This window comes from Thalassophryne amazonica, chromosome 18 (assembly GCF_902500255.1).
Source record: "Thalassophryne amazonica chromosome 18, fThaAma1.1, whole genome shotgun sequence".
Lineage (NCBI taxonomy): Eukaryota > Metazoa > Chordata > Actinopteri > Batrachoidiformes > Batrachoididae > Thalassophryne > Thalassophryne amazonica.
In genome coordinates, this window is record NC_047120.1 from 58,788,803 (window position 1) to 58,808,712 (window position 19,910).

At 39.7% G+C, this 19,910-nt stretch overlaps 1 protein-coding gene across 1 annotated transcript; it reads right to left on the bottom strand.

Moving 5' to 3' along the window:
- Nucleotides 1–443: 443 nt before the first annotated feature.
- Nucleotides 444–9,976, bottom strand: LOC117530527 (ras-related C3 botulinum toxin substrate 1). Its single transcript, XM_034193421.1, has 6 exons — nucleotides 9,671–9,976; nucleotides 6,856–6,927; nucleotides 6,446–6,563; nucleotides 4,441–4,503; nucleotides 3,967–4,126; nucleotides 444–1,020 (listed from the first exon to the last, which is right to left on the bottom strand). Exons 1-6 carry the CDS (start codon nucleotides 9,703–9,705, stop codon nucleotides 890–892), a joined length of 579 nt encoding a protein of 192 aa, XP_034049312.1. The 5' UTR covers nucleotides 9,706–9,976; the 3' UTR covers nucleotides 444–889.
- Between the last annotated feature and the right edge of the window lie 9,934 nt (nucleotides 9,977–19,910).

A 19,910-nucleotide genomic window follows, 5' to 3' on the forward strand; every position in this document is an offset into this window, starting at 1 on the left:
TAAAAATGCTTCCAAGCTTTAATAGAACCCATCACCTTGTGTAAGGATGATGTGACATGACAACACTGGAGGGTGAAACAGACGCCACTGAAGTAAAAAAAATAATTAAAAAAATTAACTGCTTAAACTAATGAGTAACGAGTCTCTTCTACTCTGTCAGACTGCATCACAATTTCATGGACCAACGTTTGAGCCTCATTATACAGGCTGGCAGAACAAGGCGGGGCTTCAAAGAAAGGGGGAGTGGTCCACAGTAGGGACGACTACACCATCATCAGCAATTTCAACTTCATAAATGGTTTTTCACAGAATCAAACGACTTCAAGACTGCGCTGATTTGTTTTTTTTTTAGTGTTCGTGAAGAGCCGCCAACGGATGACTGGTCAGTTTTGGCGAAACCTCAGCCTGGCTGGGTGACAAGTGTAAACAAAAAGGTCTGCCTGCAACAGCTGGCGATGGAAAAGCTGAGAAGACACACCTTTCAGTGAAAATAAAATAAACATTTTTCTTAAAGCAAAGTGTCACCAAGGCAGAAGGAATCTCGTAGTGTCAGGGAGAAAATGTAGTGGTGGAGCTTCAAGGGTAACTTCATAAAAAAAAAAAAAAAATCATATTCAAGTAATACTTTTCACAATATCTGAGTAAATGTCAGCCTTTTTTTCTTATAATTTGTGTAAAATCCCTCTATGTCCTTCCTGCTCGCCTGAACGGATGAAACGGACGTAAGCGACATCAGTTTGATCCTTTCAGACTGCAGCCTAAACGACGTCTGTCAAAAGCACGGACACAAGAGGGGAAATGGATATTTGGGGAACCTACACATTATACTTCCTTCCCAGTAGGCAACTGCAACTGGCAACTGACCCCCCCACCCAGAAATGATTTGTGATTACAATACTGAACACTTCCTCTTCCTCTTCTTAATGGGTGGGGGGCAGAGAACCGCCCTGATGGCTTCATCGAACACCGTCTTCAGGCCACGCTGCGTCAAAGCTGAGCATTCCAAATACTTCACTGCACCTTCAGGAAGAAAGCGGGAGGAAAGACACACACACACACAAAAAACCCTCAGTAAAGGTGTCGAGTGCTTCTTGAGCTAAAGCGTCAATGACTCTCCTGACCTTTGACCTTGAACATAATGCACAACCACCTGACAAATACTGTCTGCAAACTCAATACAAATCAGACAAATGCAGGACTAGCTGCACTTTTCAAATTAATTCAAGTGGCAAAAGAATGTGACCTTCAGGGATTAAAGCAAAAAAAGAAGAAAAAAAGACTGAATTTATTTACAGCCAAATCATAAGCTGTTCACCATCTATCTTTTTATAGAAACCCTTTTAGCGATCACATCCTTGAAGGTAAAACAAGGCGGAGACAGAAAAGAGAACAGCATATTGTTCTCCTGATGAACAAGATTATAGTTCACTAACCATTGCTGCTCTTTCCTAATGCAGCATCATATTACAGAACGACTTTAACCTACACATTATTTAAATACTTCAGGACAAACACATTTTAAGGGGACAGCGTTTCTACAACTTTTAAATAAGTCAATACAAATTCAAATCTCAGGCCTGTAGCCAGGATATGACATGGGGGTACTTTGTTGGTGAAAGTGGACCTGTGTCAGCAGTAGTCCAAGAGCCAGACATGAATTTTGACCTAATCTGTACCACTTAAGGGGGGAGGGGGGGGGGGGGGGGGGGGGACACGACACTTAGAATCCAGCCTCAGTGTATCATGGCCTACACAAAAATGTATGATAGCCATCCCAGGGTGGTAGCTGTAGCCAGGTAGGGGTCAATGAAGAATTACACAGAGGTCAAACTTTAAAAATGCTCCAATCATTTTGAAAACTATATCACATTATTTGTCGGATCATAACAATTCCAAAAAAGGTATAGTTTGGAATATCTATGATGGAATGTTCTGGAGTTATGGGGTAAAAACAGCAAAATGGTGACAAAGGTCAATTTCAGTTTGTACAGGGGTCAAAAGTTAAAGTTGCTCCAATTTCAGCAAAAATTATGCAAATTATTGGTTGAAATAAAAGGATCAATAAATGGTATAATTTTGACTGTGTTGAATGCTTTGCCTCCAAAGTAAAGGTCAAACAATGTCAACATCCATTGAATTCTATGACATGTTGCATATGTTACCCTGTATCATGATAATTAAGCATGACAGATGGTGCAAACTATTCCTTTTTAGAACCCTATTAACCCAAACAATAATTTGCATACTTTTTTTTACTGAAATTGGAGCAACTTTAATATTTGACCCCTGTACAAACTGAAATTGACCTTTGTCACCATTTTTGCTGGTTTGACCCCATAACTCCACGGCATTACATCATAGATAGTCCAAACTATACCTTTTTGGAATCATTATGTTCAGACAAGTAATGTGATATAGTTTTCAACATGATTTGAGCATTTGACCTCTGCGTAATTCTTTAATGATCCCTACCTGGGTACAGCTGCCACCTTGGGATGGCTATCACACATTTTTGTGTAGGCCATGACACACCGAGGCTGGATTCTAAGTGTTGTTTTTTTCCCCTCAAGTGGTACCGAAAACCAGCTTGGCCCATGGACTACAGGGGGTCAGAGGGTTGCTCAAGGCCCGCAGCAAATTTTAGGGCTTTGATGTCCAGGGATGCATGCTGGAGGGTTTTTATGACTATTTTCTCACTCTAGTCCCTCCCCAATTTAATTGTACTGTTTAATGTGTTGTATTTGTTTATTTTCTTTTGCACATTTTCACCTTTTCTTTGCCTTTAACCAAAATTGATATCACAGCCTACATGTTTGTTTGATCAGATTACTAACCACAAGAGCTGTAATCATTTTAATATTTTTGGCTTCCCTTATCCTAACTGACTTGATTTTAAAAAGGAAGAACCCCAAACACGCCCAGTAATACTGAGCTTTGCTTCACATCCCACTTTAGATATGCAGAAAGGTTAAACTAAGTAAACTTAATTTTATACAGCTCATCATTAAACTTAGTCCAGAACTACAGAAAAACGTAGGCACAGAGAAATACTGATTTAAACATTTTAGTTATTGAAATAATTTGTTATTATTACTGTTATTATTATAAGTAGTAGTAGTTTGAAACATGTCTTCAAAAGTGGACTGTTAATCAAGGGGTGTTGTGGGGGGGCACATCCCCTCAGAACACCCTCTTTCCACCTGGATTCACCCCTGGTTTGCAGTCTGAGTAGGAACAATCAAGAATTTGTGTATCTATGTGGAAAGTGCAACCCTGATTGAGAGGTAAGGTCTTCTGAGCGTATTTTACATAATGCCGTCCTCAGGAAGAGATTACAGGTGTTTTTTTTTTTTTTTGGGGGGGGGGGTGTTTGTTGTTAACACATCGTGGGTTTTGCAGCTGTGTTTTTAGTTTAACCACAGCGAGGGCACTCAGAGCAGAATTTCAAAGAAAAGAAAAACTGCGCTCTGCTCGCTCTGTCGTTACGGCGCTGTGACACAAACACAGCAGGCTGACCCACCACCCTCTTCCCTCCGGTGGAGTGGACACAGAGGAACAGACGAGGGGACTCACTGCAAGAAGGAAAAAACAAAACAAAGACATTCTAAAAATCGATTTCTGAATGCGGCTGGCATGTGTCCCAGGGATGTGGTAAATTTTATAGCTTGTGTCCAGTCTCGATTTTGCGTCAGTACTAAACCTGCCTGTTGGCAGCCCAACTGACAGAAACCCATCATGGTACAAATTTTCTCCAAATCTGAAAATAACTGCAAGAGTAAAAGCATTTTAACTTTTATACTCCATGTACTAAATTCTGCAAACTTCGAACTGAGAAAACAAACCATCTACTTTAACAGATGCATCAAAATAAGAATAAAGCAAAGTGATGATCAAAAGAAGCATATTTATGATGTTAATGTGATTTTTATGGTCTTGAATAAATGTGCAGTGCTCCAGCAGACTTACTTATCTCTTTGGCCATGGCCAGACCTTGAGGGTAGATGATGGGGGAGAGTTTCTTCTCTTTCAGTTTTTCGATGGTGTCCTTGTCGTCTCTCAGGTCCAGCTTGGTACCCACCAGAATGATGGGGGTATTGGGGCAGTGATGTCTCACCTCTGGGTACCACTAGAGGCGGAAGAGAGCAAGAGGACAGACAAAGACTGTTGGACATGACCGGGTTTATTGCTTAAATCTCTGTTGACAACATAAATTTTGGCTTTTGAAGGGTTTTTTTTTTCAGCTCATTTGTGTCTAAAACTCAGGTCTTGTCAGATGAATTGCAGTAAATTCCAGATAAGGAACAAAAACTGCTCACCTTCAGTCTAAGTGGATCTGGCCTGACAATTTCTACAACACCTAACAGTTTTTCAAAATTCTGTTAAAATTACATTTTTTTTTAGCAACAAAAGTGCTCACAGAAAGAAGAGACAGTAACTCACCTTGGCACGGACATTTTCAAAGGAGGCCGGACTAACGAGTGAAAAGCAAATCAGGAAAACATCCTACAGAAAGGAGTGAAAAAAAACAACCAACCCACCATTAATCCAGACGCACATTAAAAGACAAAGAGATATTATTGGGACATAGATTTCCCAGATTTTTTTTTTTAAATAAAGAGTTAAAACTCACTAATTTATAATTTATTAGTTTTTATATTTCATCTGACATTACTAATGTTTTAATTTGTAATTCGTGCACATTTGCGTTGGTTGTTCTCGTGTTCTGTGATTAATCTGCAACTGGAACTGTTGATCAACACTTCAACATCAGGCTGGGCAATAAAACATCACAATCACCGACTGCAATAAAATTCACATAGATAACGAAGATGAGGTTTGGACATTTATGCACGACGTGGCCAGAGCTGAGAACCTGTTACACAGCAGAAATTAACGCAAGAACACAGTCTGCATATCAAAGTGCGTGACCATTTCCTGCCGCAAAGTCTTTGAACAGCAGCATGGTGAAGAAAGCAACGGAAACGGGGCCAAAAACTGTTAAAAAGTGACAGTGAAAGTGAACTTGTACATCATACTCTAAAGCTAAAGAAACGACTGACAAAACAGGTTATCTAATCAGCTGTTGGTGTTGCACTGATACAGTCGCCACTGTGTGAGCAGAGAAAACTGGTTTCCACTCAAGTCACAGTCTAACAACACACACCTCTTGTACCAATGTTTCACAATAAAAGCCATACACATGCCTTGCTACTACTACAATAACAACAATTACAAAATGTTTGTGTAGCACTTTCTAAACTTACAATAAAAGCCAATTGTTTAACAAATGGGGCAGCACGGTGGCTTAGTGGTTAGCACTGTTGCCTCACAGCGAGAAGGTTGTGGGTTCAATTCCCGTGGCCTTTCTGTGTGGAGTTTGCATGTTCTCCCCGTGTTTGCGTGGGTTTCCTCCGGGTGCTCCGGTTTCCTCCCACATCCAAAGACATGCGGGTTAGGTGGATTGGACTCTTTAAAATTGTCCGTAGGTGTTTGCGTGGGTTTCCTCCGGGTGCTCCGGTTTCCTCCCACATCCAAAGACATGCGGGTTAGGTGGATTGGACTCTTTAAAATTGTCCGTAGGTGTGTGTGTGGGTGTGTCTGTGTTTGTTTGCGACAGACTGGCGTCCTGTCCTGGGTGTACCCCGCCTCGCGCTCTATGACTGCTGGGATAGGCTCCAGCCCCCCGCAACCCTTAATTGGACTAAGCGGTAGAAGATGAATGAATGTTTAACAAATGAACCAGCTAGTTTCTTAAGGTTTCAATCACTCTGAGGATACTTTCAAACTGGCAGGATTATTTACCGTATTTTCCTGTGTATAAATCACACTTGCTTAAATAAAAAAAAAAATGTCTTGAAGAGGAAAAACTTGTGTTAATTTCATGAGACAAGACAAAATATATTTCTGAACAACCATTTTTTTTCATGACGAGATGGCGACACCATGTCTGTGTTCTAAAACGCTGACGAAGACAAAATTAACATGCATTATTGTCGACGAAAAAGACGAGACTAAAATATTTTGCATAAAATAAAACAAAACCTCTCTTTATCTCTCTTTGAATGCGCGGGACGTCCCGTGGAATGTGGCAGGAAAATAACTATGTCAAAATCATTTACGAGATGTTAAGTTCATCAACACCATTATTACTATGATAAGCAGAGCGCAAACAATACTGACTTTAATGTGTCCGTATGAGGACTGAGAAATGTGAACAGCCCCTGTTGCCGGCTATAAATCAACTCCTGTTTTCAGCTGCCCGTGTCTCTGGCACAGAGGCCAGCGTGTTGTGAAGACAAAGAAGGCAAACAAATGATTCAGTCGCACCACCCAGACAGTGTATAGGTACTGTGGATACAAGGCTCTACTCCACTGTCTGAAACAGTGCGATATTAGTCTGTATGTGACACAGATCGTACAGTTGGGTGCAGTATGTGAACTTTACCGTCTGTGGGTATGACAGCGGTCTGAGCCTGTCATAGTCCTCCTGTCCAGCCGTGTCCCACAGCCCCAGGTTCACAGGTTTTCCATCGACCATCACATTTGCAGAGTAGTTGTCAAAGCTGTGAGGAAGAAGGCAACAGCAGTGATTTTAATTTAACGCGGTGTGCAAGCTGGAGCATGGCTGTGCCTGCTTGCTACATACTGAGTAAAAATTAGATAATGAGGACAAATTCATTCAAATTTGGTGAAGTTTAACTAACCAGATTATTCCAAAAAAAAAGTAACTTCAGTTTGCAATATCACATAGATGCTTCTACCATCTGCATTCTAATGTACCAAGCTTTACTATCTCTCCTTTTGCTGACCACCTGTGTAAGACACAGCTGTTCAAGGCATGCGTGTGTTACTTACACTGTGGGGATGTACTCTCCAGGGAAGGCATTGGTTGTGTAGCTGATGAGCAGACATGTTTTACCCACAGCCCTGAGTGGAAAAAACAGAGCAAACAGTCACACAAACAAAGGATGGCTACTTGATTCAGAAGAAAAGGTAAAATAAACATGCGTCAGTCGATACAGCCCGCACACATGAGCAGTAAAATCTACAACAAGGACACGAATCAAGCAACAGCCTCAAAAAACAGTTTGAATCAACAGCTGCCTCATACAGATGCTGCACAAATGATTGTTATTGGTGCCCATTTTTTTTTTTGGGTTGTAAGCTCTGGGTTTTTTCTGTTTGTTAGTTGGTTGGTTTTTAAGAATTCTTAGCAGGGAACCACTGTCTGACCATGTATCTCATTTGTAGCAAGTATTTAAACCATCTCTCTACAAACTAATGGTAGGAAAAACTAGAACTGCATCAATCAGGATACAAACACTTCAAACTCAGTGACCAAAAAAATAAAATCGTAGTATAGCTGGAACTATTACTCACAAAATTTCTAATGTGTTTAAATGCAGTTATTATGAAACACGTTTATTTCTGTGGTATTAGAATCACAAAGTTACAGCTAATTTTACTGGTGGTATTTATTCTGGGTGCCTTCTGTGGCAAATACAGTGAGTTTACTCCAAGACGCTGCAGATGACCTGAAAGGGGGGGGGGGGGGTACAAGGTTCAAAGTTCAAGATGTATTTAGTGGAAACTGGGAATGTAAAACTTAAATTTTTGATAATATATTAGTCTCCCCCACTGCCTCATTTTGGCATATTATGTAAAAACAGTATATGTATAACAAATATATGTTGACAACTGACAGTACATGTGTGAGTACTGGCCTACCTGTCCAGCAGATATCCAGCAAAATCTTGGTGTAAAATATGTCCACATTTTAAATGGAGTTTTTCCCAACAACATCATTGCTTGCCTATGCTTACCAGCATCCTTTCTGCTTAAATTTTACAACATTTCGGGGGCAATTTCAGTCACAAATGAAGGTCTCCTGCATTTCTTCAACTCCATCATGCTGACACTACCACATGTAGCGTAGCAGTATCAAACTGCAGAGCTTATTATTTCAGCATGAGTTACCCAGCATACTATTTGAGGGTCAGAACCCCCCCCTCCCCCACCACCACACACACACACACACACACACACTTTCTATAAAATCTCTACAGAAAGTGTCTTTTTGCTCTATTTTAACTCATGTGAGTCCAACTGCTAAATTGTTTTTAGAAAAGGCAGATGTGAATCATATTATTGGCACTGTAATACTGAATCCTTTATCAAGATGCCAAGGAAGAAAATTATGCTGATGCAAATTTCTTTTATTGATTTAAATGGCTACACTTTTAGACAACTACACCTTTAAAATTGCACAAGTATGCATTATTGATTATGCAATAATTTGATGCTGCTGTTGTAGTCGTGACATTCAAGTAAAATATTAGACATTTCCTGTTAAGACTTAAGCTTAATATAAAACACTGGACAATTGATTTATTTATTATTTTGACTTTCCAGTTAAAGTAGCTGAAAACAGGTTTTACAGTTTCAGTTTTTAAGAGCGTAGATAGATAAATAGATGATGAACACAAAATTTACCCATTTATTTTTAAAATATGAGGAAATGGTTTAGTCATTATCAAAACTTGACAAATCATTAGAATGCAACTCTTTGGGTTGCTTGATTTACTATGAATCTACAGACAACTAATCACCACCAGTGGTTCTGATTTCTCGGGCAGTCAGTTGTTATTGACTTATAACTGGGTCAATACTGTTTTGAAATTAATTGTCATTGCTGATACTGCTGGTAAATTGTTCCATTCTTTTACAAACACACCAAGAATGAATATTTGCTAGTGCTGAGCCTTAGTTGTCTCTGTATTGTTTTTGAGCATCCACAGAAATTCCTGCTGGATTGCATAAATGTAAAAAAAAAGAAAAAGAAAAAGTTGTAATCTGTTAATTCATTCGTTATTCTAATGAATAAACACAAAGTCTGCTCATATCTAGAGATTTAAGGTGTTTTTTTTCTTTTATTTCTCTTCATATGTACTGCTTACCAATTATTTTACTAAAATAAAATAAAATAGGGCTGGGACGACGAATGGGTACCATTAGTGAGACTAGTCCGCAACTAAATGGTGAAACTCAAATGTGACAGTTATTTTAACAAATATAAGCACAAAATCACAAATACAAAAAAAACAGCATTAGAATGAAGACAATTTACTAGGCATAGACTACCCATCTGAGCTGACTAATTCACACACTTTCTTCACTGAGTGAAGGGAGTTGACCAGTCGGATGTTAGCTAGTCATAGTCAGCTATTACGACTAGCCGTCCCAACCCAAATTTTTAGTGCTCTTTTCTGGACTTTCTCTAGGTTATCAATGTCAGTCTGTAAACCATGCTTGGATACAACACTCCAGATATGGTCTCACAAGGACTTGTATAATTGAATTACATTTCTTCTCTCTCTTACATCTTATAGCTCTTGCTGGTACAAAACAACTTAGACACTTAGAACTTTCACATATGCAAATGTGGCGATAGTGCGCCCTTTAACAGCAATTTTTAGCCCAGAAATTAGTCGAAAGAATGACAAGTTTTCTTGACAACAAATCTGTCTGATCCAGCTGGCACTTATAGCAGCTGTCGCTCATCATGTTAGCCGCTAGCCAACTCTGGTTAACTGGGTCATGGCAAACTGCTAGCTTATTACCCATGTAGTTTAACAGGTTATGCGTTGAATAAAAACAAAAGTTAACTTACCCGTCCCCTACTACGACACACTTAATGGCCTGCATTACAAGTCTGTGTCGTTAGCAGCTAACGTTATAGCAACTTGTTCTCAGTTAGCTTAGCTAAGGGAAGCTAAGCAGGCTAATATCGCCTGAAAGTTAAAAAAAAAAAAAAAAAAAAAAGAAGAAGAAGAGCCAATTCCTCAACTGTGAGATCAAAAGTATATGACGGTGTCGCCACAGAAATGATCAGGCTTATTCTGAGGCGAGCCGGTGAAACTCCAAGACAAAGCAGGCAACACCCATAGAAGAAAAACGCCCAGTGTTTGGAAAACTACAAGATCCACACAAGTCACGTCCGGTCAGGGCCAGCACGAGCACACAGTGCCCCCTAAAGGCCACACTGCATTTTACTGGATGAACTGGAAGGCATTTCAAACAACACAACACAAAAGGTGGTGTTGGAATTTTTAAGCATTTTATGGTGGCTCTGAAGTGTAAAACACAGCAGCAAATCGCACAACACAACAGTAAATCACACAACACAACTGCAAATCAGACAACACAACAGCAAACTGCACAACAGAACAGCAAAAGAGAAACCACAACAACATTAAGCAAAACGGAAAAGGTAGGTACCATCGGGCAACACGAATTGTTGCTAATTGGACGGTGGTCCATCCTGTCCTGTGACCCAGAAGACCGTATACTCAGGCGCCAGACAAACAGAAACAAACAAACATGTCGCGATGTATTGCCAAAACTGTGGCAAAGAGTTCGAGGAAAAACCAAACTTCTGCAGTGATTGTGGGAAAAGGCTAAAAGAAGACGGTGATGACATTCACGCATGACCTTCAAGTTTAAGAGCACGTACGTTTTCACTAGCGGCGCTCATATTTTGAAAACATGTAAACCTTCCGGTTCACAAGACAGGACGGACCACCGTCCAATCAGCGACGATTTGTGTCGCCCGAAGGTACCTACCTTTTCCATTTTGGTTAATGTTGTCGTTTCTCTTTTGCTGTTGTGCTGTGTGATTTGCTGTTGTGTTTTTTGATTTGCTGTTGTGCTGTATGATTTGCTGTTATGTTGTGTGATTTGCTGTTGTGTTTTTTTGATTTGCTGTTGTTTTGTGCGATGTGCTGTTATGTTGTGCGATTTGCTGTTGTGTTGTGCGATTTGCTGTTGTGTTGTGCGATTTGCTGTTGTGTTGTGTGATTTGCTGTTGTGTTTTTTGATTTGCTGTTGTGCTGTGCGATTTGCTGTTGTGTTTTTTGATTTGCTGTTGTGTTTTTTGATTTGCTGTTGTGTTGTGCGATTTGCTGTTGTGCTGTGTGATTTGCTGTTGTGTTTTTTGATTTGCTGTTGTGCTGTGTGATTTGCTGTTATGTTGTGTGATTTGCTGTTGTGTTGTGTGATTTGCTGTTATGTTGTGTGATTTGTTGTTATGTTGTGCGATTTGCTGTTGTGTTGTGTGATTTGCTGTTGTGCTGTGTGATTTGCTGTTGTGTTGTGCGATTTGCTGTTGTTTTGTGCAATGTGCTGTTGTGCTGTGCGATTTGCTGTTGTGCTGTGTGATTTGCTGTTGTGTTGTGTGATTTGCTGTTGTGTTGTGCGATTTGCTGTTGTTTTGTGCAATGTGCTGTTGTGCTGTGCGATTTGCTGTTGTGCTGTGCGATTTGCTGTTGTGTGATTTGCTGTTGTGTTTTTTTGATTTGCTGTTATGTTGTGTGATTTGCTGTTATGTTGTGCGATTTGCTGTTGTGTTGTGCGATTTGCTGTTGTGCTGTGTGATTTGCTGTTGTGCTGTGCGATTTGCTGTTGTGCTGTGCGATTTGCTGTTGTGCTGTGCGATGTGCTGTTGTGTTGTGCGATTTGCTGTTGTGCTGTGTGATTTGCTGTTGTGTTTTTTTGATTTGCTGTTGTGCTGTATGATTTGCTGTTATGTTGTGTGATTTGCTGTTATGTTGTGCGATTTGCTGTTGTGCTGTATGATTTGCTGTTATGTTGTGCGATTTGCTGTTGTGTTGTGTGATTTGCTGTTGTGCTGTGCGATTTGCTGTTGTGTTGTGCGATTTGCTGTTGTGCTGTGCGATTTGCTGTTGTGTTGTGTGATTTGCTGTTGTGTTGTGTGATTTGCTGTTGTGCGATTTGCTGTTGTGTTGTGTGATTTGCTGTTGTGCGATTTGCTGTTGTGTTGTGTGATTTGCTGTTGTGCTGTGTGATTTGCTGTTGTGTTTTTTTTATTTGCTGTTGTGCTGTATGAGTTGCTGTTGTGTTTTTTTCATTTGCTGTTGTGCTGTATGATTAGCTGTTGTGTTTTTTTCATTTGCTGTTGTGCTGTATGATTTGCTGTTATGTTGTGCGATTGCTGTTGTGTGATTTGCTGTTGTGCTGTGCGATTTGCTGTTGTGCTGTGCGATTTGCTGTTGTGTTGTGTGATTTGCTGTTGTGTTTTTTGATTTGCTGTTGTGCTGTGTGATTTGCTGTTATGTTGTGCGATTTGCTGTTGTGTTGTGCGATTTGCTGTTGTGTTGTGTGATTTGCTGTTGTGCTGTGCGATTTGCTGTTGTGCTGTGTGATTTGCTGTTGTGCTGTGTGATTTGCTGTTGTGTTGTGCGATTTGCTGTTGTGTTGTGTGATTTGCTGTTGTGCTGTGCGATTTGCTGTTGTGCTGTATGATTAGCTCTTGTGTTTTTTTTCATTTGCTGTTGTGCTGTATGATTTGCTGTTGTGTTGTGTGATTTGCTGTTGTGCTGTGCGATTTGCTGTTGTGCTGTGCGATTTGCTGTTCTGTTGTGTGATTTGCTGTTGTGCTGTGCGATTTGCTGTTGTGCTGTATGATTTGCTGTTATGTTGTGTGATTTGCTGTTGTGTTTTTTTTTTTTTTTGATTTGCTGTTGTGTTTTTTTGATTTGCTGTTGTTTTGTGCGATGTGCTGTTATGTTGTGCGATTTGCTGTTGTGTTGTGCGATTTGCTGTTGTGTTGTGTGATTTGCTGTTGTGTTTTTTGATTTGCTGTTGTGCTGTGCGATTTGCTGTTGTGTTTTTTGATTTGCTGTTGTGTTTTTTGATTTGCTGTTGTGTTGTGCGATTTGCTGTTGTGCTGTGCGATTTGCTGTTGTGCTGTGCGATTTGCTGTTCTGTTGTGTGATTTGCTGTTGTGCTGTGCGATTTGCTGTTGTGCTGTATGATTTGCTGTTATGTTGTGTGATTTGCTGTTGTGTTTTTTTTTTTTTTTGATTTGCTGTTGTGTTTTTTTGATTTGCTGTTGTTTTGTGCGATGTGCTGTTATGTTGTGCGATTTGCTGTTGTGCTGTGCGATTTGCTGTTCTGTTGTGTGATTTGCTGTTGTGCTGTGCGATTTGCTGTTGTGCTGTATGATTTGCTGTTATGTTGTGTGATTTGCTGTTGTGTTTTTTTTTTTTTTTTGATTTGCTGTTGTTTTGTGCGATGTGCTGTTATGTTGTGCGATTTGCTGTTGTGTTGTGCGATTTGCTGTTGTGTTGTGTGATTTGCTGTTGTGTTTTTTGATTTGCTGTTGTGCTGTGCGATTTGCTGTTGTGTTTTTTGATTTGCTGTTGTGTTTTTTGATTTGCTGTTGTGTTGTGCGATTTGCTGTTGTGCTGTGTGATTTGCTGTTGTGTTTTTTGATTTGCTGTTGTGCTGTGTGATTTGCTGTTATGTTGTGTGATTTGCTGTTGTGTTGTGTGATTTGCTGTTATGTTGTGTGATTTGCTGTTATGTTGTGCGATTTGCTGTTGTGTTGTGTGATTTGCTGTTGTGCTGTGTGATTTGCTGTTGTGTTGTGCGATTTGCTGTTGTTTTGTGCAATGTGCTGTTGTGCTGTGCGATTTGCTGTTGTGCTGTGTGATTTGCTGTTGTGTTGTGTGATTTGCTGTTGTGTTGTGCGATTTGCTGTTGTTTTGTGCAATGTGCTGTTGTGCTGTGCGATTTGCTGTTGTGTGATTTGCTGTTGTGTTTTTTTGATTTGCTGTTATGTTGTGTGATTTGCTGTTATGTTGTGCGATTTGCTGTTGTGTTGTGCGATTTGCTGTTGTGCTGTGTGATTTGCTGTTGTGCTGTGCGATTTGCTGTTGTGCTGTGCGATTTGCTGTTGTGCTGTGCGATTTGCTGTTGTGTTGTGCGATTTGCTGTTGTGCTGTGTGATTTGCTGTTGTGTTTTTTTGATTTGCTGTTGTGCTGTATGATTTGCTGTTATGTTGTGTGATTTGCTGTTATGTTGTGCGATTTGCTGTTGTGCTGTATGATTTGCTGTTATGTTGTGCGATTTGCTGTTGTGTTGTGTGATTTGCTGTTGTGCTGTGCGATTTGCTGTTGTGTTGTGCGATTTGCTGTTGTGCTGTGCGATTTGCTGTTGTGTTGTGTGATTTGCTGTTGTGTTGTGTGATTTGCTGTTGTGCGATTTGCTGTTGTGTTGTGTGATTTGCTGTTGTGCGATTTGCTGTTGTGTTGTGTGATTTGCTGTTGTGCTGTGTGATTTGCTGTTGTGTTTTTTTTATTTGCTGTTGTGCTGTGTGATTTGCTGTTGTGTTTTTTTCATTTGCTGTTGTGCTGTATGATTAGCTGTTGTGTTTTTTTCATTTGCTGTTGTGCTGTATGATTTGCTGTTATGTTGTGCGATTGCTGTTGTGTGATTTGCTGTTGTGCTGTGCGATTTGCTGTTGTGCTGTGCGATTTGCTGTTGTGTTGTGTGATTTGCTGTTGTGTTTTTTGATTTGCTGTTGTGCTGTGTGATTTGCTGTTATGTTGTGCGATTTGCTGTTGTGTTGTGCGATTTGCTGTTGTGTTGTGTGATTTGCTGTTGTGCTGTGCGATTTGCTGTTGTGCTGTGTGATTTGCTGTTGTGCTGTGTGATTTGCTGTTGTGTTGTGCGATTTGCTGTTGTGTTGTGTGATTTGCTGTTGTGCTGTGCGATTTGCTGTTGTGCTGTATGATTAGCTCTTGTGTTTTTTTCATTTGCTGTTGTGCTGTATGATTTGCTGTTGTGTTGTGTGATTTGCTGTTGTGCTGTGCGATTTGCTGTTGTGCTGTGCGATTTGCTGTTCTGTTGTGTGATTTGCTGTTGTGCTGTGCGATTTGCTGTTCTGTTGTGCGATTTGCTGTTGTGTTGTGCGATTTGCTGTTGTGTTGTGTGATTTGCTGTTGTGCTGTGTGATTTGCTGTTGTGTTGTGCGATTTGCTGTTGTGTTGTGTGATTTGCTGTTGTGCTGTGCGATTTGCTGTTGTGCTGTATGATTAGCTGTTGTGTTTTTTTCATTTGCTGTTGTGCTGTATGATTTGCTGTTGTGTTGTGTGATTTGCTGTTGTGCTGTGCGATTTGCTGTTCTGTTGTGCGATTTGCTGTTGTGCTGTGCGATTTGCTGTTCTGTTGTGCGATTTGCTGTTGTGTTGTACGATTTGCTATTGTGTTGTGCGATTTGCTGTTGTGCTGTGTGATTTCCTGTTGTGTTTTTTTTCATTTGCTGTTGTGCTGTGTGATTTGCTGTTGTGTTTTTTCATTTGCTGTTGTGCTGTATGATTTACTGTTGTGTTTTGCACTTCAGGGCCACTGTATTTTATGTTTTGCACTTCAGGGCCACCGCAAACTAGAAATGAGTCAATATTCAAAATGAAACACGGAAATTGGAGACTCCTGCATGCAAACAATAAAATAAATAAATAAATAAATAAATAAATAAATAACAACTTTTTCAACCTTCCAGAAAGAAAGGCGTTGAAGAAAATGACGAACATTTTTAATTATGCCTTTTTTTTAACTAATCAGAGAACAGAGAATTTCGCAACATTTTCTAACCAATTGGATGTCCAGGTCTTTGTGATATCATAAGGCAGTGTGAGGTTAAAATATGAATTTGGATTTAGTTTCGGATTTGCTTCTGAATTTGATGGACTTTCCCCTCACCATTCTTTCCGAAAGTGTACACCCCCACCCCCGCTTCTCTTTGCCAATTACATTATGCAATTTTGCATACGAACACTAGAGGGCGGCGTTTTGCAATTTAGAGTTTTTAAAGCATTGACTTGTTTATTTCAGTTTATTTCTATTTTATAGAAATCGATGCTTCCAGCTGTTGGAGAAACACGACGGGGCTGTAAAATCACGTGCTGTGGAGAACCAGAAGTCTGCGACGGTGTATTAGGGCCATTCAAAGACAAGAAAAAAAAAACGGAGATTACATTTTCGAGTTTAGAATAAACATGCAAATTTTCGAGATTAAAAACATGCAAATATACGTGAAAAGGGCAACAAATTTACGAGAAAAAAGGAGTAAATATGTCACGCTAATTTGCCACAATTAAACACACAAATTTTTTAAACATGCAAATATGCAAGAAAAAAGTAGCAAATTTGCCACAATTAAACACGCAAATTTAAGAGATTCTAAACGTGTAAATCTGTGACAAAAAGTAGCAAATGTGCGAGAAGTAAATACACAATTTTATGCATAAAAACAGTGTGTTTTATTTGTAAGACTAGAAGCACTCAGAGTGCAAACCTCCGCCAAGGCCATGGGGTCACTGACGCCATAACATCTACACGTCGTGGAATCATTGAACCTAAAAAAGTGTAACAATGATGTTTGCTCAGTATTAAAAAAAAAAAAGTTTCATCTGCTGTGACTGGATAGCATGTATCCTTAGCGCTTGGCATCACAGTTTATTGCAACTTGCACCTTTCCCAGAAGCTACTGTCATCTGAGCACTGATATTGATATTGCATGTGCTTATAGACAAAAACAAATAAGAGACTAAATTCAATGTATTATTCAACTAAACTGCAAATATATGAATTTTTTAACATTTATGAAACACTTCTCTAAACAAGGCCATAGGGTCACTGACCCTAAAGAGATTCCCTCCTTGGCACAGTGATCTATTCAAGAATTCAGTGTTACAACCAAAACTATGATATATACACTTTTCTTTCCTTTATATTTGACATCCTTGACCATGAAAACATACCACTAGAACTTGGAATGACTTTTATGTCTTTATTAGTTCAAAAGTTATTGTATAGAAACGATTTTTCGGTAATCTTCTGGATCTAGCTCCATAACATTTGAAGCTACATCAAATCTGATGACACCTTACTGAATCAGTACAGATTCAGCTACAATTTCATGTTAGTTGTGCATCTCTAGCTTCATTTGTCACCTCACACTGACACATTTTCTATTTTCCCTATATTTTTGCATATTTTGGATCACCAGATCCGGAATCTGGATCTGATCATCACCAAACTTTGTTGTTTGATAGAACATTTGACTATGTTACACCCTCATTTTTTTCAAGCCTTTCTGTCTTGTTTTTGTGGAGGTAGAAACTAGAATGTCAAAATTCCCCCTATCCCGCAATGGTGAAGAATCCTTTAAAAAAATTCCTGGATCCGGATTGAGATCTGGATCACCACTAAAATTTGATCACTTGTTCCTCTTGTCATTTCCAACCACTCCACAAAATTTCATCAAAATCCATTCAAAACCTTTTGAGTTATCCTGCTGACAAACAGACAGACAAGCAAACAAACGCGACTGAAAACATAACCTCCTTGGCGGGTAACTAGCCGGAAACACAAATGAGGCTACGGGAAGTTGGTTTGTTTTTGCTAATATCATAAACACACAGAACAGATGGTAAAACAAAAGTGCAGAATGGAAATGGAAAAAACTTCTTTCTTGTTTCTTTGGATCTAACAAACTTAAGTTTGCCACATGTTTAGTCTCCCTTTAGACTATTATCTGTTACATCCAACATGAACTATACAATGTCCATGATCCATATGTTGTTTGATAAAACGGCATTAAACACGCACTGGAAATCAGGAAATCCATCGTAACAATCAGCTATTTCCAGAATACATCCATGTGTTCTTCCAATAGGTCTTCTTATGAATGCTGACATGTTTGAAAATATGACTTCTATTTTTTGAAATATTAGGACATCACTTCCTGTTGTGAATCTCAGGAACCTTCCCAGTTTGTGTTCATTTAATACGCTTATATATATATATATATCTTTTAAGATGGTTGTGGACCTCCCTTTGGCTTCCTGTCATTGATTCTGGGAATTGAAGTAATCCCACTACTTTTTGCAGGAGTTGGCTTGTAGTTTTCAAATAAGGAGGGGTGTTATTTCAAAAAAATTGGAAATCTATAAATGTTTGCATGGAATATGGAAATATACACGGAATAAACCATAGCAGGATAAATTTTGGGTCATTTGGTTCCAAAAACCCATATGGATGGAGCCAGTGACGATATCGGGTTCAAAAATCGCCAAAAATATCGACGAAAATGTCATATCTTGAGAACCGCTGCACCTAGAGACTTGAAATTTGGCTCCAAATGTTGCTTGACCCCAAGTTTATATTCAACTTCTATAGTAACAATAAGTCTATCTGGTGTTTTTTAAGAGTAATTGACAAAAAAACTAATTTCAGTACATACGAGGTCTGTGATGAAAAAAGCGGTCCATTTTATTTTTTTCAAAAAATAAATGGATTTGATTCATATGTTTTTACGTCAGACATGCTTGAACCTTCGTGCGCATGCATGAGTTTTTTCACGCGTCGGTGATGTCATTCGCCTGTGGGCAGGCCTTGAGTGAGGAGTGCTCCACCCCGCCCGTTGGAATCTCTTTGTCTGAATAGCCGCTGCGGACGGCGCGCGTTGCTTTGTCAACATTTTTTCTGGACCTGTGAGGAATATCCGAGTGGACACTATTTGAGAAATTAAGCTGGTTTTCGGTGAAAAGTTTAACGGCTGATGAGAGATTATGGGGTGTTTCTGTCGCTGTAAGGACTTCCCACGCAGCGGGACGTCCTACAGCGCTTCCAGGCGCCGTCGTTGGCCTGTTTTGACCTGAAAACATCCTAATTTAAGGCTTAATTCACCCAGGACGTCGTGAGAGAACAGAGAAGATTCAGAAGAGGCCGGCATGAGGACTTTATGCAGACATTCCACTGTTTAAGGACATTTTGTAATGAAAGACGTGCGCGCAAATTCGCCGAGTCGTTTCCGTGACGACTCGGCGAATCTGTGTGCGCCGCAACAGGAAAAACACCTCCGTGTTGAAAACCATTTGTAAAATTCAGGCGGCTTTTGATGGCTTTCAACAAGTGAGTAACTGAGAAATTGTTTAACAGCTTGGGCATGTTCCAATTTGCCCGTTAAGGTTTCCAACGGAGGTGTTTTTCCTGTCGCGACCCCCCGCGTTCGGGTCCGGCCCGACATGCGACTCTGCCCGCACGTTCTTTCATTACAAAATGTCCGTTAACAATGGAATGTCCGAATAAACTCCTCATGCCGACTTCTTCTGAAAGTTCTCTGTTCTCTGACGACTTACTGGGTCAACAGAGCCTGAAATGTGGAAGTTTTCAACTTGAAACGGCGAGACACTGCCGCCTCGAAGCACAGATCGCCGTCAGGCGCCGTGGGCCGTCCTTACGGCGACACTACCAGACCAAAATCTCTCATCAGCCGTTAAAATTTTTACCGAAAACCAGCTGAATTTATCGAATGGTGTCCACTCAGTTGTGCCTTACAGTTTTGAAAAAATTTTGATCAAACAAAGCAGCAGTCTCTGAGCCATTCCTAAACAATGAAAAAAATCGACGAGAGGGTGGGCCACTCCTCACTCAAAGACTGCCCACAGGCGAATGACGTAATCGACAGGCGTGAAAAAACTCTCGCATGCCCACGAGGGTTCAAGCATGTCTGATGTAATCACACGTGATTCAAATCCATATGGTTTTTGAAAAAAATAATAAGGTCGGATACTTTTCTAACAGACCTCGTATGTTACAATCAATTGTAACAAATAAAATCTATGTAGTTTTTATTTCAGGAACATCAGTTGAGTATAATCATCACATGTAAAGAATGACATGGCCACAATGAACTAATTAAAAGCAACAGAGTGGTTTTCTACGTCAACAGCACATATACGACACATGCGTTACTCGAAATTATTATTTATTTATAAATTCTTTATTTTATTTATTTATAAATTAGTTATTTTCAAACGCTCCGTCCATATGGGTTTTTGGAACCAAATGACCCAAAAATTATACTATTATGGTTTATTCCATGTATATTCCATATTCCATGGAAAAATTTATAGATTTCAAATATTTTTGAAATAACACCCCTCCCTAGATTAACAATGAATAGAATCACAGTGTAGCACATGTGCACACCACAGCATGTACTGTTATTTAAAATAAGGGTTTTGAAATTCCAAAAATA